This window comes from Columba livia, chromosome 1 (assembly GCF_036013475.1).
Source record: "Columba livia isolate bColLiv1 breed racing homer chromosome 1, bColLiv1.pat.W.v2, whole genome shotgun sequence".
Taxonomy (NCBI): domain Eukaryota; kingdom Metazoa; phylum Chordata; class Aves; order Columbiformes; family Columbidae; genus Columba; species Columba livia.
This window is the reverse complement of record NC_088602.1, coordinates 155,524,010-155,543,301: the sequence shown is the minus strand read 5'-3', so window position 1 is coordinate 155,543,301 and position 19,292 is coordinate 155,524,010. Positions and strand designations below refer to the sequence as shown.

The 19,292-nt window shown below is 38.4% G+C and overlaps 1 protein-coding gene across 1 annotated transcript in view; it reads right to left on the bottom strand.

The window, feature by feature from the left end:
• Positions 1–2,345: 2,345 nt before the first annotated feature.
• MYRFL (myelin regulatory factor like) overlaps positions 2,346–19,292 on the bottom strand; it is a gene marked incomplete at its 5' end in the record, with an annotated part of 38,746 nt that continues 21,799 nt past the window's right edge. Inside the window, 12 exons of the mRNA XM_013367229.3 lie at positions 2,346–4,140; positions 4,234–4,308; positions 6,321–6,429; positions 8,099–8,173; positions 8,390–8,477; positions 10,363–10,437; positions 14,985–15,149; positions 15,291–15,337; positions 15,451–15,522; positions 16,276–16,346; positions 17,732–17,795; positions 18,383–18,546. Of these exons, the coding sequence (XP_013222683.2) occupies positions 4,054–4,140; positions 4,234–4,308; positions 6,321–6,429; positions 8,099–8,173; positions 8,390–8,477; positions 10,363–10,437; positions 14,985–15,149; positions 15,291–15,337; positions 15,451–15,522; positions 16,276–16,346; positions 17,732–17,795; positions 18,383–18,546 (1,092 nt within the window). The remainder of the gene's footprint in view (positions 4,141–4,233; positions 4,309–6,320; positions 6,430–8,098; positions 8,174–8,389; positions 8,478–10,362; positions 10,438–14,984; positions 15,150–15,290; positions 15,338–15,450; positions 15,523–16,275; positions 16,347–17,731; positions 17,796–18,382; positions 18,547–19,292) is intronic.

Sequence of the window (19,292 nt, the reverse complement as noted above, 5' to 3'; positions counted from 1 at the left end):
AGTGGACTGGTAATTTAAGAAGCAAATGACTCCTGAGTGAGAAATTTCTTGCACTGTGGGCAGAATTTAACCCACTAACAATTCTTAGTACAAATATTTTTACCACCCAGGTCAGTGCATTGGGCTTTCAAGGGATCTCAGGTCCTCACTTAGAATGCCACTGCCACCGCTGGATCAAACTTAGTGAAAGCAAGGCTAGGTAACTTGTGTTACCGTCAAGTAAAAATATGAATTGCCATAGCATGTTTTGGTAGGAAGAACACGGTCTGAAATCCAGATCAGATGGTACCAGATCTCCCTATTCTAGCTTCAGCTCTGCCTCCTGCCATTCACAACAGTGTCACAAAGATGCGAAGTTTGTTTTACCTCAGTTCCCTCTCAAGTTAGGGGAAAACACTCTAGTGATGGCTGTTGGATGTCTCTACAATTCATCCGCATTGTGCTAAAATGAGGTAAGGGAAGGGGATTTCCTCTTCCAGGTAGAATGTACATAAAGCATTAATAATTCATTATGCAGTATCATAACCACTTCTTAAAATTCAACCACTTCTTAAAATTGTTGCAACTTCACCACTGGGCACAAAGAAACGGAAAACATGCAAATGAACAAATAAACAAACAAAAAAACCCACCTCAGATGCCTAACTTTTTGGAACCATGTTTTTCATTTCAAAAAATCAGTCCATACTTCCTTTAGTTGGTTGGGGCAGAAAATGCTGTTGGCCATGTTTCCCCCATGGCATTATTCTATGGCAGTCCTGGTTCAGTGTTGCACAAAGGAGAAGAACTGCACAAGGTAGAGAACATCACCAGTCCAGTAGTGTCAAGATTTAAGTTCCACCTCCCCAAACACAGGAAAGGGAAGGCTCAGCAGACGTAGAAGCGAGAACTATTCCTACAGCTTCTGTATCTCCACACAGAAATAGACCAAAATCAGGACATGTATATCTCCCACTGCGCATCTGCTGAGGCTGTATCATGGTTTAACCCCAGCTAGAAGCTAAACACCACCCAGCCATTCACTCAGACTCCCCAGGTGAGATGGTGGAGAGAATCTAAAGTGAGAAAACTTGTGAGCTGGGATAAGGACAGTTCAATAGGTAAAGCAAAAGCTGCACACGAGAGCAAAGCAAAACAAGGAATTAATGCACTGCTTTGCATGGACAGGCAGGTGTTCAGCCATCTCCTGGGCTTTCCAGGCTCCATCACACATAACGGTTACTTGGGAAGACAAACGCCATCGTTCCAAATGTACGTTCTCCTTCCTCCTTTTTCTTTCAGCTCTTCTTGCTGAGCATGTCTAATGGTGCGGAATATCCCTTTGGTCAGTTGAGGTCAGTTGTCCCAGCTGTGTTTCCCCCCAACCTCTTGTGCACCTCCAGCCCACTTGCTGGTGGGGTGGTGTGAGAGGCCAAAAAGGCTTTGGCTCTGTGTGAGCACTGCTCAGCAGTAACTGAAACACCCCTGTGTTATCCACACGATTTCCAGCACAAATCCAAAACATAACTCCATACCAGCTACGATGAAGAAAATTAACTCTATACCAGCCCAAAAGAGCACAGGCTGACACTCCTCGGGCTTGCTGAACCTGCAGTACATGCACTGTACAGCCAGCCAGCATGTGCCTGGCAATTCAATGTATTCTGAAAACATTGTCCAGGCGAAGGAGAATAAAAACATATTCTGGGACTTCCAGGTGATCAAACACTTGGCTGACTCTATGACAAAAAAGCTATAATGCAAGTATATGCTGAATCATTACATCAGGTATATTCTCTTGCACTTTCAGACCTCTCGCATATGAAATCCCAGGCAAACAGCAAAGTTTTCCTTTTCAACTAGACTAAACTTCTAGACAGAAAAAGAGAGCATGTTCAGGGATGCTCAGGGTTCTGTTATGCTACTGGTATTTTTCTCCTGGCCCTGATCCACTAACTCATTCAGTGGTAACACCAATATAATTAGTGTCACAAGGGGACAGAAGGCAGCTGATCCCCATTTAAAATGGTCAAAACACTACCGTTAATATGTCATCCCATTTAAAATAGTCTTTCAAGCTCACTGTCATTCACAGATTTTCTCAGGAGCCTGAAAACTATTTACCACGTTTTTTCAATGCCAAGTGTTTCATTTCTGCCAGGTCCTCCCTAGCTTTTGCCAAGGTAGATTTTTGCTACCTCAGACTTGTTAGAACAGAGCCTTCATATAGCAACTTATCATCTTAAATCTCTACTAAAAACGTATGACAGGAGTAAAGAACTAGTTTAAAATGCATGAATGGGTGAAGTAATTTGTACTAAAATCATCACAAGCTTTTTCATAAAGAAAATAGTTGCTTTCCCACATGCATCTCACCCCAGGCTCTAATCACAGGAACTTTTTTGGATAACAGGAAACACTGGGAACTTATATCCTTCTACTGCAGTGCTCTGTGCCATGGAGAAGAGCGTACAACCCAGAATAGTGTGAGGAAAACCAGGTAGGTCTAGAAATATGCAATGTTTGTTCAAGATGCAGATGCACTAGCATCTGTGACCAGATGGCACTTAGGAATTACCCTCAAGCATGGACCACAAAAAACTAAAGGTGTGAATTTCTGATGCTTTTGGATCCAGACTTCCAAGTCCAGTTAGTCTTCAGGATATTACAGAACATGACCTACACCATAAATTAAAACAAACAAACAAAAAAACCCCCCACAACCTGAAGCACATGCATCTTAAAATATCAGTGAAAAAGTCATCCTTAAAGGAAATCTCAAAATAGTGACAAAAGAAATGCCAAACAAAGGCACAGAAACAAATGAAATTCTCCCATCACATCGTCAGGCAATAAATATACAATTAAGACACATTGGTGTTTACAAAACCTGTAGTCAGCTCTTTTTTAGAGATTAATCTTTCTTCCTAGTGTTTCTCTTGGGCTGCTAAATAAAGAATTTCATTCAGAGTAAGGCTGTTCAAATGTAACTTTTACATTATGAATCTTTAAAAGCCTACAGTCTCTCCATTAAATTTACTCTATCTTCTCTACACAAAATGAATTATTGTTCTAAACATACCCCACAACACCATACTTGGTTCTCACATCTGTTTTGCTTCTGTCTGAGCAACTAATGTGGAATTTCATTTAAAAAGTTTTACCTTACAAATATATTTTCTAAATAAAACCAGAAAGATTTCTCCCATGCAAGTGTGTATCCATATGTATCTTATAAAGACACACACGCAAGATATTATTCTTTTCAAATATTTCTATTCTTCCATCACACTGGCACAAATCACAAACACCAAGAAAAAAAATAACCTGAATTTAGGAGTAAATAGTCAATTCCTGCTGTACAGTTAAAAAAAAAAAAACAAGTAGATTAAATATATATCATTCAAACAGCAGCAGCAGCATCATTAAATCACACAATCATAATGGCAATGATGATACTGTTTTCTGAAATGGAAATACTTACCTAGATTGCAGAATTGACCTGTCGTTCCCTAACTTACAGCACCTATTTTAGAGGGCATTTGCACAGAGCTACATTTCTCTCTCAAAGTTTTGTTTGGTTTTTGTTTTGTTAGTGAAAAATAAAAATAGATTTATATATGAATAAAGGGCAGCAGATACTAAAAGGAGGCACATGCCTGTAAGACAGAATTATGTCTCCTGACTGCAAATAACATTTTATTACCTTACCATCTTCTGAGGACTAGAGTGCATCCCAGCTCAGCAGAGCTCCTACCCATTCGTTCTTGTCTGCCATATGTACAATATCATCTAACTTCACTATGATCATTGGGATTTCTTATTTACTCATTGTTTACTCCATTGCCTCATGTCCGTTTAGAAACAGTTCCTGGAAATGCAGAACTGTGGTTGTTATCAAACACTTCATATGTCTCCTTTTTTTTTTTTTTTTATTTAAAAGCAAAACAAACAAGAAAGTGCTGTACAACTCATCAAGATGTTTAAAAAATATCCAGGACAATTCATAAGTCTCTTTTTCATATCAAGAGCTTCATTGTCTTTTCCCCAAAGAACAGAATGATCAACAACATTTTAGTTGCACTGCCGATAAAAGTAGAAGTGGTAATCAGTAAAAAACATCCCAGCAAAATAATGATCTGTTGAGCAGGCTGCAAAACCCTGTAGAAGAAAAATAAGGGAGATTCATATATGATCTGCTCTCAGTTCAAATGCTATTTGTCTTTCGCTGTGTTGCCATTGGAAAAGGCTTACCGGTGCAGCTACACGGAAATGGTACTTGCTGTCATAAAATTTAGCTACAGGGAGAGTCCAAATATGCTGATGTCCCTAGATGAAAAAGGAGAGAGAGAGATTAGATGACCTTATTTCACATTAAACTAGAGAGAAGGATAGGCTCTGGAAACATTCCATTGACAAATGCAGTGCAAAGTAATTAGGACAACAAGACTTGATAGCTATAGTCAAAGTATTTAAAGACAAAGTGCTGACTTTAAACCCTGCAAATGTGGGTTTGCTCTGATCAGATCTGCACGGGAAGTGACAGACATCTGGCTCCCGGTGACACTCAGCTGGCTCTGAGTAACAGAACTCCCTCTCTAGTTTTCCAAGCAAATCCCACAATAAATAGGGATTATTCCTCATGTGCCAGGTGGCCCGAGAGCCTTATGGAGCAGATGGCAATTCTGCTGTTTCTGAAACAGCAACTTTAGTAGTCCTCAGAAAGCAGTGAAGGTTCCTCTACATATTGCAAAGACAGGAGTAGCATCTTCACTCAGTATTTCAAAAACATGTAGGCAAGATTTCATGCTATTTTGGACTGCCATGTCCTGCCATGTACAAAGGAAATAACATATTTTGTATCTGAAATATTTATGCTACATTTAATAAAATAAAATTTAATCCTCACCTACTTTCGACCTAATGATCCATGGAAACTCTTATTTCATCAGTTTCTACTCTCTCAACTCCTTCATCTTTCTCTCCTCCCTTCACTTTCTGGCACATTCTATCTGTTGGAGATGATACGTTCATGTGATACAACTTTGGTAAGATTGCTGAGTCCAAATGATTGCTGTCCTGCCCTTTGGTAGAGCAGAAGCCTTTCAGTCCCTTGGAAAATCCTCTCAAAAAAAAAAAAACCCAAACCAACCTCTTCAACTAGGCAGCATTTCTATTCTGAGTCACATCAAACCCGAATGCTCACTGCTGCTGAAGGCTAGTTAGCTTTCGTCTTTTGATGTGGATTTCAGGTTGACATGGGAAATGTCCTTGACCAGTTCTGGCAGTAAGCTTCAAAGATATTTCTGCATTGTGAAACTCCCTGGGCCTAACTTAATCTCATCTCTGTTGGAATTACAGCAGACAGGTCAAAACTTGGACAATTTTGGCTTTCTCATGGCTTTGCAGCAGTTACAGAGAAGCTTGTAATTTTTTGCAAAGACACTTGAAAAGTTAATCAGAAAGTCAGCTGAAAGAGTGAGGGGTATCCCAACTACTCTGATTTGACAAAGCACCAAAAAAGTAATTTAAAATCATATAATGTATAGCATCATAGATCAGAAATCTAAATAAGACTCTGAAATTATTTCCAACTTCATGGAGGTTTCTCCTACGATGCATTCAGAAACGCTACTGCCCTTCCTACTGTTTTAGCCAGAATAAACATTTCCAAGCAATATGAACAAATTGATGCCTTGAAAGAGTCTTATATTTCCAGAAAATGTGAAGGGAGTTTCAGTCCTTCATCAGTTTATTGGAGATAATCAAAACTTTGCAATATTTTTTTCTGGGAAAAGCTAACACATCTTAACAGTTTTTATTCCCATCGAGTCAATCCAGAGAATGACATTTAAACAACTCTTGTTTTTACAATGAACGATTTTCCCTAGAGAGATCACAGAGAATTAAAGGGGAATACTACCATCCTTTTCAGTCAACTCAGGACTTAAAAACTAGAATTCATTAGCCATTCGACAATAATGGAAACAGTAGAGTAGACAAGAGTTTGGAGGAAACTGTCTTCTAAGGCTTTGGGTGAAAAGTACTCCCATTTCTTAAGTATCTCTGGAGATATAATGAGTTATAGTGTTGAGCTAGGCTAAACTAAACTCAAAAGTGTCCTTGTAGAGAGTCACTGGATAGACTTTTACAAAATGCAACAGAAAACTGATACCTACCAAAAGGCTTCATCTCATTATGGTCATGCCAAAGCCAGCTATGACTGGGAGACTCAAAGTACCATTTGAATTCCCGCTGCCTTAGCCAAGATGAGAATTTTGCAGCCATTAACTTCATAAAAATGATCCCCACAAGCCAGAGTATTGCTGCAATAATCTTACCTGTGTAGTTTCGAGGAAATCCTTCCTACTGTTTTGTTTTGCAGAATAATAGGAGCAATAATTTCCAAATGTGACTTTGCAGAGAAATACAATTAATGGTTCTGTGGTGCTTCAAGAAACAGAAAAATAAGGATCTATCCCACTGTTCTTAAATAGAATAATCATATATACAAATACAATATACACACAAGGGGGGAAATACAAATAATCAAATTGTGGAGAAACAAAGCAGAGGATCTTACTGCACTGGTTGATATGAGGGAGATAAACCTAAGCCACCAACCTCTAATACAGTCCTATTCCCTGCTATAAATGGAGGATGTTTTTTTATTTGGAAACCTGGGTGATCTTTACAGTTGTTAAGATAGAAATGGACACTAAACTTCCTCAAACTTTAAGTATGTTCATACCAGAAGCTATTGTAAATGACTTTTTATACACTTTACTCATCATGACGTGCTTGAGCTGTGCGGCTTTCATCATGCATAGGCACAATACACCTGTGCCAGAGGGTACCTGGGCACCCTAATACAGCATCAGTTTTATAGATCAGTTTTATAGACCCATAATAAGCCTTAAAACAGAGACATATATAAATAACTCCCATTTACTGCTGTAGCCATGCCAGCTTATCACTAAAATGAAGTAAAAATATCCCAGACTTGGTGTGGGAAGGCAGTGGCAAACAGAATTTCATTCAGAATTCTTCAACAGCAAAGACTCCGTGGTCATATCTTCTCCAAACTATCCCTGGAGACAGTTTCCAGCACTTTCTAGCTTACCAGATTGCTTTTCTGAGACGAGCTGTCAGTAGTGTGTGTTGATTTCAGTTAATCTTATTCAGCAGGTATAAAAGTTTTCCAAATTTTTGAAGTAGTTACAGTGTCTTACAACATTTGGACACAGCAATAATCCAAACATGTTTGGGTTTTTGAACTTATTAAGTTTGCGGCTTTGTTTAGTGAAAGTTTATAGCAAAGGTATATATTGAAAATCCCCCTCCCCCAAACCAATATCCAAAATAAATTCAGCACAGTGAAACTCTGACTATGATGTATTGATCCCCGTGTGGGAGGGTTGCATTATTAGTTTATAATGGCATACACTTAAAAGACAGATTTTCAGTTGCTGTAGAAAACAAGCAGGCACTCCAGGAGGTCTGTTACATTTCCTCTTGTCTGAAAAAGGCAGATGTTTACAAGGATAATATTCAAGATCAAAAGATTGGATCTAAAGACCATCCATAACTTCACAGAGCTCTTTCTTGGAGAGACTGGAGTCTTGAAGTGTCATCTAGCAGAGTGTTTCGCAGCTGTTCTGGCTATCACCGGCCTTTCTCTGAGAAGAACCCCAAATGAAAGGGTTTGTTCCTTCTGGGAGAACACAACGGAGCTAGGCTTTTATTTGAGGAGAAAATTCCTGCTGAGAGGATTAAGTTTGCTGCTTGTTCCTGCTGTAAAGTCACAATTTTATGCATTATAAAAAGCCCCCAAAGCCCTAGTCCACAGGCCGCAATTCTGCTAATATATGTGAACATGTCTACTCAAATGATTATTACACTGAACCTGAAGACTACTGGATTTTAACATCTGCATCAATTGGTGCAATTGGCATTGGGCTGAGAGTGGTATTGAGCCTATGCTACAGCAATGGATAGTTGTACACAGATTTGTCCCACGCTTCTGAATAGGGACAAATCCAAGCCACAATAGAAAGCAGGCAAGAATTACTACCCAAAAAAAAGAAATTATGTATGTATTTTCTTTAATTGTACTTACTTAATTTCCAGTGACATTTCTACATCCATGGGTGTATATTTGTTAACAGGAATAATATAGGTGTAATTTCCAGACCTGAAAAAGGTGGCATTAATGGACATGAGATTTTGAGATAGGTAGCATCTTTGTAAAAACATAGTGTTTAAATTTAAAAAGAAAATATATGAAAAGGTAGAAAAAACTCCTGTACACTAGAGGAAACAATTGTGAAAAGGAGACAGACAAGTAGCAATGCAACATTAATGGTATTCTCTTCCACCATAATAAAGCATAATGAAACAATTTACTTACCAGCACTGTAGATTTTTACTACAATAGCGGTTGTCAATGCTTTGCTGCGTTTCCAAAATCTGTATGGAACTGATTGTTGTGTCAATCCCTAAAAATATTAAGAATAATGTTTTATTCTTAATTGCTTCAGAGATCTTAGATAAAAGCATAATAAAATTGCAGTTAATAAAGTGGTGTCTACTCCCTTGCTTGCCACTACACGAGTTGCCACAAGTCTAAATTAGCTCTCACTAAAAAGCCTTTGATTGATTACCTGCATTGTGCCATTACAGGGGAGATAAGATCCTTGTTCAATTTACAAGGACAGATATCCTGGGCAGGCACCTAATATTGTAACCTTTGATTTGGAGCAGACATTGAAGGCTATTTTGGTTGTAGTCCAAGTATAATAGGATACAAATGTGCCAGTGTTCATTTTGATGTGCTGGAATCCACGCTCATACAAGTAATCATTAATATGAAAGACATAATACGAAATGGTCCTCAAACAGAAGGGGCCGAACGGGTATAATACTCCAAAGTGGGCATAGGCTCACACTGCCAATGTTTTGGGGAAGGTCCAGGTGGAGAGGGAGTGTCTGAGCCATCAGCAGAGAGCCAGTCTCCAGCTTTTGCCTACAGCATCAAGCTGCTGACAGTTTGAGTCTTGCAGTGTGGTACAGAATGCACAAGGACAACCTGGTCCAGCAGGCCCAGGTCTGCTCTTCACATCGCATTGTGAACACTGGTTTGGTATTTCTTTTCCTCTGTTCTACAGCAACATTTCCCTGCTTAGCAAAGAAACTTGATGATTACAAGCTGACCTGCGCTATGATTGTAAAACATCTGTGCGTTAGGATACACTTAACTTCCAGCATGCAAATATCCACACTTATGCTTAAGTGACAGAGGGAAATTGAGCATGTTCATCTCAAAAGAACTAACACAGAGAACATTTCCCTCTGATACAGCATCTCATTACAGCACATATCATAGTAATGCCACAGAGGCCCTTTTCTGAGGTGTGTAGCCACATAAAAAAAATCAGGAGGGAAATGAATTTTTCCCAGATCATCCCACTGGGGTGTACCCAGGCAAAAAGCAGAACTGATGTTCTGTTTCTCACACGACCCTGGGTAGCAACAGAACATTTATTAAACAAGCAAACAAATCAAAACAAAAACAACAGGGCATCCACAAAACCAGAAAAGACAAGGAGTAATTCTACTGGTACCGAATGAATGCCTGAGCATAGCGTTATAACATATAACTCATCTTCACGGAAAAGAATCAATATTTCCAGCCCACACTGCTCTGTCAGCAGTGCCCAGCCACTAAAATGGAAGCCTGAAAGCAAGCCAAATGTCCTATGTCAAAGAACTTCATTTCAACTCCACAGAAATGTTCCTGTGTAACCTCATCTAGGTTTTCCTGCTCTGGCAGGGGGATTGGACTAGGTGATCTTTTGAGGTCCCTTCCAATCCCTAACATTCTGTGATTTTGTGATAGTGTCAGGATGCTGACAGGGGCAGAGACGGCCCCTTTCAGCAGCTGGCATTTTTAACTCATTAGGTAAACTGGGCCAAACCCCCAGTGCTTCCTTTACACTACATGATGCATTCCCTGCACACAAATGCCACACTCATATGCTTAAGCATCCTGGTGTGTAAGGGTTAGCAGGGCTGAGCACCTTACAAGATTTCAGCACCTGTCAAGGGAAACGTCACTTGTCATTTTGTCACGCCTGAAGCCAAGTCTAGGAACTATCTAGAGAGGGCAGAATGTCTATAAAAGTTAATGAAGATGTAAGAATAAATTGCAATGACAAGAAAATTATAGTGATTCACAGGTATTTAATAGATTCCTAAGTGCTAATTCTCTATAATGACCAGTTATAAATGAAACTTCTCTAAATTCCAGCAATCCTAAAGGTAGCTTTTCAAATTATACAATTATACATTTCAACAGTTGTTTTAAAAAAATATGAGACTTACAGTCATTTCCAAGATCAGGTCTTCCATTAGATATTTTCACTGTATTTCCTTCAGGTAACATGTTACTTTTGCGTCCTGTGAAAGAATGTGTGTACAAATGTCCCCAAGTTAGCCTTGCACAGTTGTACAGCAAAATATCAATACAACACCAGAAGATGTTTTGTTAATTATCTCTTGGATAAAGGCACGCATAACGACAAGAGAAACCTTTAAAAAACAAGGCATCTCCATTCAGAGGAATATATTATATATATACATATATATATATATATATATAGTTAAAAGTCTGTAGGTAACAAGGAACAACTTTTGAAATTCTACAGTATATCTGAAACACTTCAAAAAATAGCCTAGTAGAAAAGATTTCATCCCCCACACAGCATATCACAACTGGTTATAACAGAGAGCCAAAGCGAAAGTCAACATCCAGTCAGGCACTTCAGCACAAATCTGATCATAAAGCCACATCTTTCTTATTAGTGAGAAAATTAATAAATAGGCATCTGCCGCAAAAACATAGGCCAGGGGAATAGCTTAGTTTTTTGAATGTGAGACGTAAGACACTGAGGATGGGCCCAAGTGAGACACAGTACTTTCAGAAAGGGAAGGGTGAGTCATCAAATGAAAGAAACTAATGCACAGCTCTAACAGCATGATCACCATGTTCACTGATGTCACCTCTGCAATTTTAAACATTGAACAATGCTGGGAAATATAAGATGATTTTTTTTTTTTTTCTGTATTCATCTTCTCAGCATTTCTCCAGAAAAGTGAACTTTAAAAGATCTTTTGAATAATCATCACATCGTACACCCTGGGGAAAGCAAAAGGCCTTTCAAGCCAGTGGGAAATGGTTTCAAGCAATTCCTGTGCTTTTACACTAATTGCCAGCCAAGAATCTGTCCAGAAACATGTTACCAATAAACTGTCACTCGGAAATGTTGATCTTGCCTAAACTAACATGCTTCATCAAATACCATTTCATTTGGGAAAAGATGGAATCATATACTTCTAGAATACCAAAATGTTCCATTCCCATGTGTTTCAAAGGAAGCATTCTGATTTCAAAATGACTGTTTAGAACAGAAGTCACTGCTTAATCATATAAAAATCTACTTTACAAAAGGAAGGATCAAAATGCATTATTTCACTGAGATTGAAACAAGACAGCTGGATTGACCTTCCTATCTTATTTTTCATTCCAGATTTTGGGTTTTGTTTGAGTATTGGGAAATATGGAAACTCAGACTTTCTCATGCTAGTAGGTGACTGAGAGCATGGAACAACATTAGCAACTGCAGTCTGAGGACCCAGAAGAAATTTAATACAAAATGATCTCTGAGATTTCTATAATTTTTGTGGTTTGTTATGAATCTATGATACTGCTGCCAGTTATTGCTTGAATCTGTTTTCTATTTACTTGCCTATCATATAGATCTGCCAGTTCTGCCAATTTAGGTGGTAACTGCTGCATTTAGTAGTCATCTGTCACCCCACTTCTTTACTGTGTGATCTGCTGCCACACACCTAGTAAAATGGCTACTGAACACATGCCAGCACTTAGACTTGTACTGTAGGTCTTGAGGCAGATCTAAAAAGGACCTATTCATTCTCTCAGTCTTCCTGAGACTAGTTGTCACATCTTCTTTTCACCTTCTGCTGTTTTCTCTTAATAGTCTAGATATGTTAGCAACACATTAAACATTCCCTGCCCTTTTGCATTTGCATTAACAGAACTACTCTGTAGGAAAGCCTGTATAGGCTGGTAAAGGTAAAAAATTGCTCACTGAAATGAAGATGTTCTTCCTGTAGATACATTACTTCATCTGTGCAAGTATTGGTAGGAATATTTGTTACTTACTCTGAAATACTAAGCATTTAATACTGTGATGCTTTGATAGATGATGGAAGAAAGCATTACGTGGGTACCAGAAATTTGTACAAAAACTTTCACAAAGTTTTATTTCACTAAGTTTTCAACTATTCAAAATGAGTCAGTAACCAGTATAGAATTTTTTTTACTTGTTATTTTACTTTCCATAAAATTACTATTTCATTCTCTTTTAAGCTCATGTAGAAAAGAGGACCCTGAAGTTATTTTTATTTAGAGCTCAAATTGCCAATTGAGAACATCAGAAATCACGAAAAAACATTGTAGCAGCCCTCAATAAATTGTAGTAAACTGCCACTCTGTCACATACCATAATTCTGAGGGCTTTCTCAAAGGCCCATGTGGGGCGTGAAGAACCAATTCAATAACAAATAAAAAAGTATGAGCATGACTAGAATGTAATGAGCACAACCATTATCTTCAGATAAGATTCAGATTAAGTCATCCAATATACTTGGTATCCTTTTTCTTTCCTCAAGCATCTGCTGGTTTTAATAAATGTGAGTTGTAACACTCTATAAGCAGTATGGAAAAGACCTGCTGATGATTTCTTGTGGTAGTACCTTTCCATGAACCTGTTACCTACCATCTGAAGACAATAAACGAAAATGCACGAAGGTGGTCAAAATCCAGCAGGAGCCCTCACCAAGTTTTTTATTGTGAGGATTAAGACACCAGGGAGAAACAAGGCTCTAAGAGAAAGTACAGACAGACCCTGGTTACCAGCAACACTTAAGATGAAGGGATGAGCAATGAGAACTAATAGCATGGAAGCACAGAGCAGAAAAGGTCCAGATGATGAAGGTTATTCACACTCCTCCTTTCCACTGAAATCAATAGGAGTTCAAAAGTCTAAATACTTCAGAGAAACCCGTTCTTAAAACAAAGTCTGAGGAAAAAGGCCACATTGAGCTAGACTACATAAAGATGTGCTCAACTTTTGTTTAATACATTTTCTCTTGCTTATGAATGCTTTTGTTTCTACTTCAGCACTCCTAACAGCCTTCTCAGCAAGTCTTAAATGCAAGGGATTAGACTTCACACTGGCTGCGCTCAGCTGTAGCCTGCACCCACAGAATTCAGGTATCGCATGGTAGAACAGTGAAAGCTCTGTTAAATATGAACTCCCAAATTAGCATTTAAATCAACTGTAATGTGAAATTGTTTTGTATTTCCATGAATCAGACTAACCATCTGATTCTAAAATATCCATTGTTTATCTTCCTTATTCCCCATATTTAACTGTTAGATTTTGTTCTGAAAACATTTTCCTTTTCATTTATCTTGGCTGCAGCTACATTAAGCAGCTTATTGGTTTTCCTTCTGTTTGGACTTCACATTGACATTGTTACCTTCTCTCTGGGGATACATTCAGCTTCATTTAACTTGTGCAGATCTGAAATCTTTCAGTAGCTTGTATACTGTGCTGATTTTTCAGTCTTCGATCCACACTTAATGCTATTTGGAGCATAAGACCTTAGGAAGGTAATGCTTTGTGTTTATTCTTATCTTCTCTTCCCACCTAATATCAAAAGCAGCCAGCTGGGGATAGAGTTTCCATATTTCAATTTCACCTGTCTACAGCTCCCCCATTTGTAAATGAAATTAATGTCTTTTTAATTAATCAACACTCTTTTAGGCTTCAGAGCAATACAAACCACTTAGGTATGACCTCTCGAAAGCACTGTTATTGAACTATATCTGCCACAGGGTTTACTGTACCACTAATGACAAGAATCACAGGGACCTTTTCCATGCAGTCATCTGCAGACAATGGCATGTTGCAGCACAAAGAATGGCCAGTGGGTGAATCCCGCAGCAACTGTTCATGTGGCACAGGTGTCACAGCAATTGGCAATGCCTGCCCTGATAGAGATTTGTACTGCAGAGGCTGAACTGCATTCGTCCCTGGTTTCACCTCAGCTTGTCAACTGTGGTTCATGCAAGAATTGTTCCCAAGGCGAAGAGAGGAAGAATATGAATGCTGAGTTTAGTAACACTAACAGTTACTTCTGATGACAATGTTAAGGTCTGGGAAAGAGGAATATAAAGTCCAAGAACTTGTGCATACCTTTATGTATAAACTCTTTCTTATAAATATCATCAAAGTTGTAAAGAATATACCTACTCATACATTACACTCATAACATCTGGCAGACAGTATCTGAAAGAAAATTCATTCCAGTAAAAGCAATTGATTTCATAGAGCTCTGCCTTCAAATAACATTTATCTACTCAAAACCCCTGCCTGAATGAGTAGAGGCTTAATTTTAAGTTTTATGTTTTCTGGCAGTTGAATTTCTGTCTCTGCCCACAGAAAAGATGTAGTATCACCACACTGTGACACCATTAAGTATTTGGGGGTATTTTATATCTGTTAATTCACTTTCACTACCCCTAGTCAACTCCTGGCCAACTGTAGCCAAAGGTTAATTAAAGGGATTAGTGACTTTCTGGTTCAAGTGAAATCATTTACCATGAATGGCCAGAAAGAGTAGCAACACCTGACAAAACATCTTAAGACCCAGAACTCTGAAAAGTAACCAGGCCAGATTTTTCAAAAACATTGACTGCACTGATGATTAGTTACATATCAGGATCTTTTAAATCCTCTGAACTAGGCACTTTTGTTGGAAGCTAATGACCTTTAAAAATTCTTACCCTTTCCCCCGCATTCTTCATACAATCTTTACTCAAATGGTAAATAATAGAAATTAATGTTTCAACTTACGCATCTCCTTTGCATTGTTTTTCTCATAACTTAGAGATTTGACTTTCTGTTCCTGAATTGGACAACAACAGACCGTGTCACAAGGCAAAATGTCACAGAAATTCACTTCAGGGATAGTGCTGATGGGTTGCGTGCTCTGAGAAATGGTGCTTTCCCCCTGCAAAGCTAAAGGAATAATAAACAAACAAACAAATACATCAATAAAACCATATATTTCTCACTAGTGTTGTGTGTCTATTGGCGTTTTATAATAGCAAAGAAACTGAAAGCCTGTTGCATGTATGTAGACCAGCAGAGATACAGTACCTGCTGTAGTGGTAGCGGGCAAGAGCATAACAGAGCCTGAGGTAGTGCTGATGGAGAAAAAGGAAAATAATTCATTAAGAAACAGACATCAGTCTTGTGGACCAAAACAGATTGGTCCACAATCTATTACTAATTCATCGGCACTAATTTAACTACTTGCCTGTAAATAGGCTGTTTTTCAAAACGTCTGTCATGAATGCTAAGGAGGTATAGGGTCAATATTGTCAGAGCGCTGTGGAAAAAGAATTATTTTGTAGATTTACACCCATCTCTTACGTAACATAAGAAGAATAATACCTTGACAGCACCTTGTCCACATGTAGCAATGTAAGAGTTAACTATCTGATCACTTCCCCTTTAGTGGGAAAAATTTTGCCTGAATTTAATAGGTTTTAGGTCAAATACTTGTATACACCTAAATTCAACACAAAGTGGTCAGTTATCCATTGTAAACAGAATCACAATACCAGTTCAAAGTAGTCAGTTCACAGGGAGATTGTAAGCCACAGGTTTTGGGACTGGAAACAGAAAATGGCCATCTCAAAAGCCCAGAGCATAGTTTCCTTTCCAATGCCACGAGTTAAACTTTCAGAGTGACAGGACTGCCCACCACATTGGCAACAAGTCTAGCTTAATTTCACTCTGTACATCAGCAGTTGTAATTAGGCACAGAGTGATTACACAAAACATGCAGAGTCTCATGAGTCCAGCTTTGGACCTGTAGCACAAGCCCCTGAGATACATTCAAGGTGTGCCATAGATTGTGGTACAGACAAAGATTAGTTGTATGTGCACCACACGAGTGTCCCACTTTTCTAAAATGAATTAAACTTTACAATATTACCAGGCATATTCACTGTGAATTTTAACACGTTGTGTTCTTTGAGTAGGCAGGGAGAGAAGAAGAAAAAAATTGAAAGTTTCTTTCTCATAAGTAGTAAGGAGAAGGAAGAAACAAGTCAACTTGTTGATAATTAATTGTTACCATAGTGCCATAAGAGTGAGCAAAGCTATTATAGTCACCCGGAAAATCTTCTTCCTGTTTAACAAACAAACCTAGGGGGAAACAAACAAACAAATGAACAAACAAACAAACAAAAAGTTTGGTTAATTTAAGTGGCACATAACTAAGCTGTTACTAGTATATTAAGAAATACTAAAGTTAACCTTGTTTCTTTCAGAGGAACCATACAAATAATCCTTATGTAGAATTCAACATCTAAAGAGAAAAACTTAAGTAATGAAATGCTCCTTAAAACTGTGAGTCCACTGCACACTATTAACAGTCTGGGGACAGACACATTCCACAGGAAGAAAGGCTGGGTAAAAATAACAGCTTCTCCTCTTCCTCTTCCTCTTCCTCTTCCTCTTCCTCTTCCTCTTCCTCTTCCTCTCCTCTCTTCTTCCTCTCCTCTCCTCTCTTCTTCCTCTCCTCTCCTCTCCTCTCTTCTTCCTCTCCTCTCCTCTCTTCTTCCTCTCCTCTCCTCTCTTCTTCCTCTCCTCTCCTCTCTTCTTCCTCTCCTCTCCTCTCTTCTTCCTCTCCTCTCCTCGCCTCTCCTCCCCACAATTTTTCATACTCCTGAAGTATTTCAAAATCAATTTATGAACTCAATAAGCAGTGGCCAGAACTAAAAGATTAGAAGCTTTCGGTATACACTCAGATCATGTTAAACCAAGGCTGGTGTGAATACAGAAGAAAGGTACTTCCCAAACAAGTAGGATGATCTTAGTTGATGGAGTGTTTGCTTGTCATTGTGGAATAAGGAACATTTGATCTATTATTTTTCCTTGCTCTTTGGCACTGCCAAAAGCAAGGTAGGCAAATGATCGTTGGTTCATCTTAAAGAACTGGACTGAAAGTCTGGGAAGACCATCTTGAAAGAGGTCAATATATTCTCTAACTCATTCCATCTCTGTGAAAAGGGGTCTCCTCTTTCTATACAAGGATATGGGCAAGAGGAAGTCCTTCAGCAATAGCAATGACGTCCTACCCAGGTCTTAACCAACTGAGACAGCTTTATCCAGTACAAAACAGGAGATGCAAACTGCAAATCACAAAGACTCATTCAAATAAGAAAGGTAAAGAATAATTATCACTGTGAAGACTTCCAAATCAAAACAAGCATTTCTGTGTAAGGCTGCAGTGCATCATGTGGGCTCACCTACAGGCTCAACAATTGTCTCCTGTTGAAGTCTCCTCCTTCACACCATTACACAGCATGGATCTAGTCTCACATACACAATGTATAGGTGAGAAGTGGAAGTGTCTCGTGCATTTTCTGTCTCAGTACAGTTAGGTTTTAAGATTCTAGCATTACACTAAATAATATTCTGGCTAAGGAATTTGAGTCTATATTTAGAAACCTGAAAGCTTTCACGGAGATGTCAGCACTTATAAAAACTCTCTCATAGGCGTATTTCATATATTTAATTTCACTCACCTTGCTGGATTTTAGCGGGACTGATTTTTTTGATGTCAAAAGACTAGTAGCTCGACTATACCTGCTGTAAGAGACAAGATCTCTTTAACATTCAAATACTTCAGCAACTAATAAGTGAAAAAGAGACATTTTCAATAGGGTGTAAATGTCACTTGCTTTTTCAGTTTCAAGATTTTAAAAGAAAAAGCAGAAGTATCATGAGATTCATTTTCAAGAACAAAAGCCTCTGGTTAACTCATTCAGGTGAACACTATTAAATTTGATTTCAAAGAAAACTTGGGGAAATGGTTTAGACATAGGAAGTGACCATCACTGCCACTAAAGCAATAATGAAGATTCTTGCTCGCAGGAGAAGCTCTGCAGATTTCTCTTAGCAGCAATTTCCAAGCTCCAGGGCTGTAACTGGACATAATCTACCCTTGCTTTATGCAACTGAAAGAATTACAAAAATTACTGCAATCTATAGCTACTTCAAATATTTATTTTGTCAGCAAATTAAAAAAATGTATGTGAAATTTACAAATTTTGCACAACTTAAATTCTGGATATGATCTGAAATCCTATGTCAAGCAAATTCAATTTTCATTTTTACCACAGAGACCACTTCATCAATTTTTGTGACAACTGTCAAAGAACATTCCAGACGGGTACCTGGCTTTGCTCTCTTCACTGACTGTTGACTTTAAACTGCTCGTCCGTTTCAGCCTGGCCAGTTTCCTATTCCACTGTTCCAATTCTTCTATTCTGACTTCAAGATTGTTCGTTAGTTTACAAAGCTGTTTCACAGCACCAACATTCTCCATAAAGATCTGATCCTGAGAAATGCAAACAATGACAAAAATAAGTAGAGTATATTCATCAATCAGATGTAACAAACAGTAATGAGTACAGAATTCACCTATGTAAGGATACATTGAATATTTAAAATGCAAACATGTTATCACACTGTAGGAGGGATGCACTTATGACTACAAAACTGTTTTGCTAGATTGTAAAAATCGCTTCTGTTCAATTTGCAGTAAATTAAAAATGAAGGCTTGCAGAAAAAATTGGATATGCTAAAGGGTTTCTTAGGCCAAGAATTTAAACCATATTTTGCCTTGATATTGCATTGAATTTTAAACCTTAACACTGTCACAACAGGCCTCTACTACTTCTTTTGCAGTGCTGGAGCTGAACATAGATTTCAGAAATCCTTAGTAAAATGTAGATACAATCATTCACCTACAGGACTGACTAACTTGGCTCAGACAAGGCAGAGTTGCTGCCCATGTTGTACACAGAACGTGAATCACATTGGAATCAGTGAGACAGAGAAAGAGCCAAAGCAGATGTCAAGCTGTGATGGGATGGTACTTTGTTCACCCCTCCAACCTCTCCAGCCTCTTACAGGAGTCTTGTAAGTTTTAATACCATGATCAGTTCCTCAACTAACACAGTTCAGACACCTTCCTTTTGCTCCTCCTGAATATTTTACCCAGGAAAAGCCTTCTATTCTTCTACCCCTTCTCATCGTCTAGGTATCAATCTGCTGCTGGAAAAGCCCTCAGTACAACCTTCC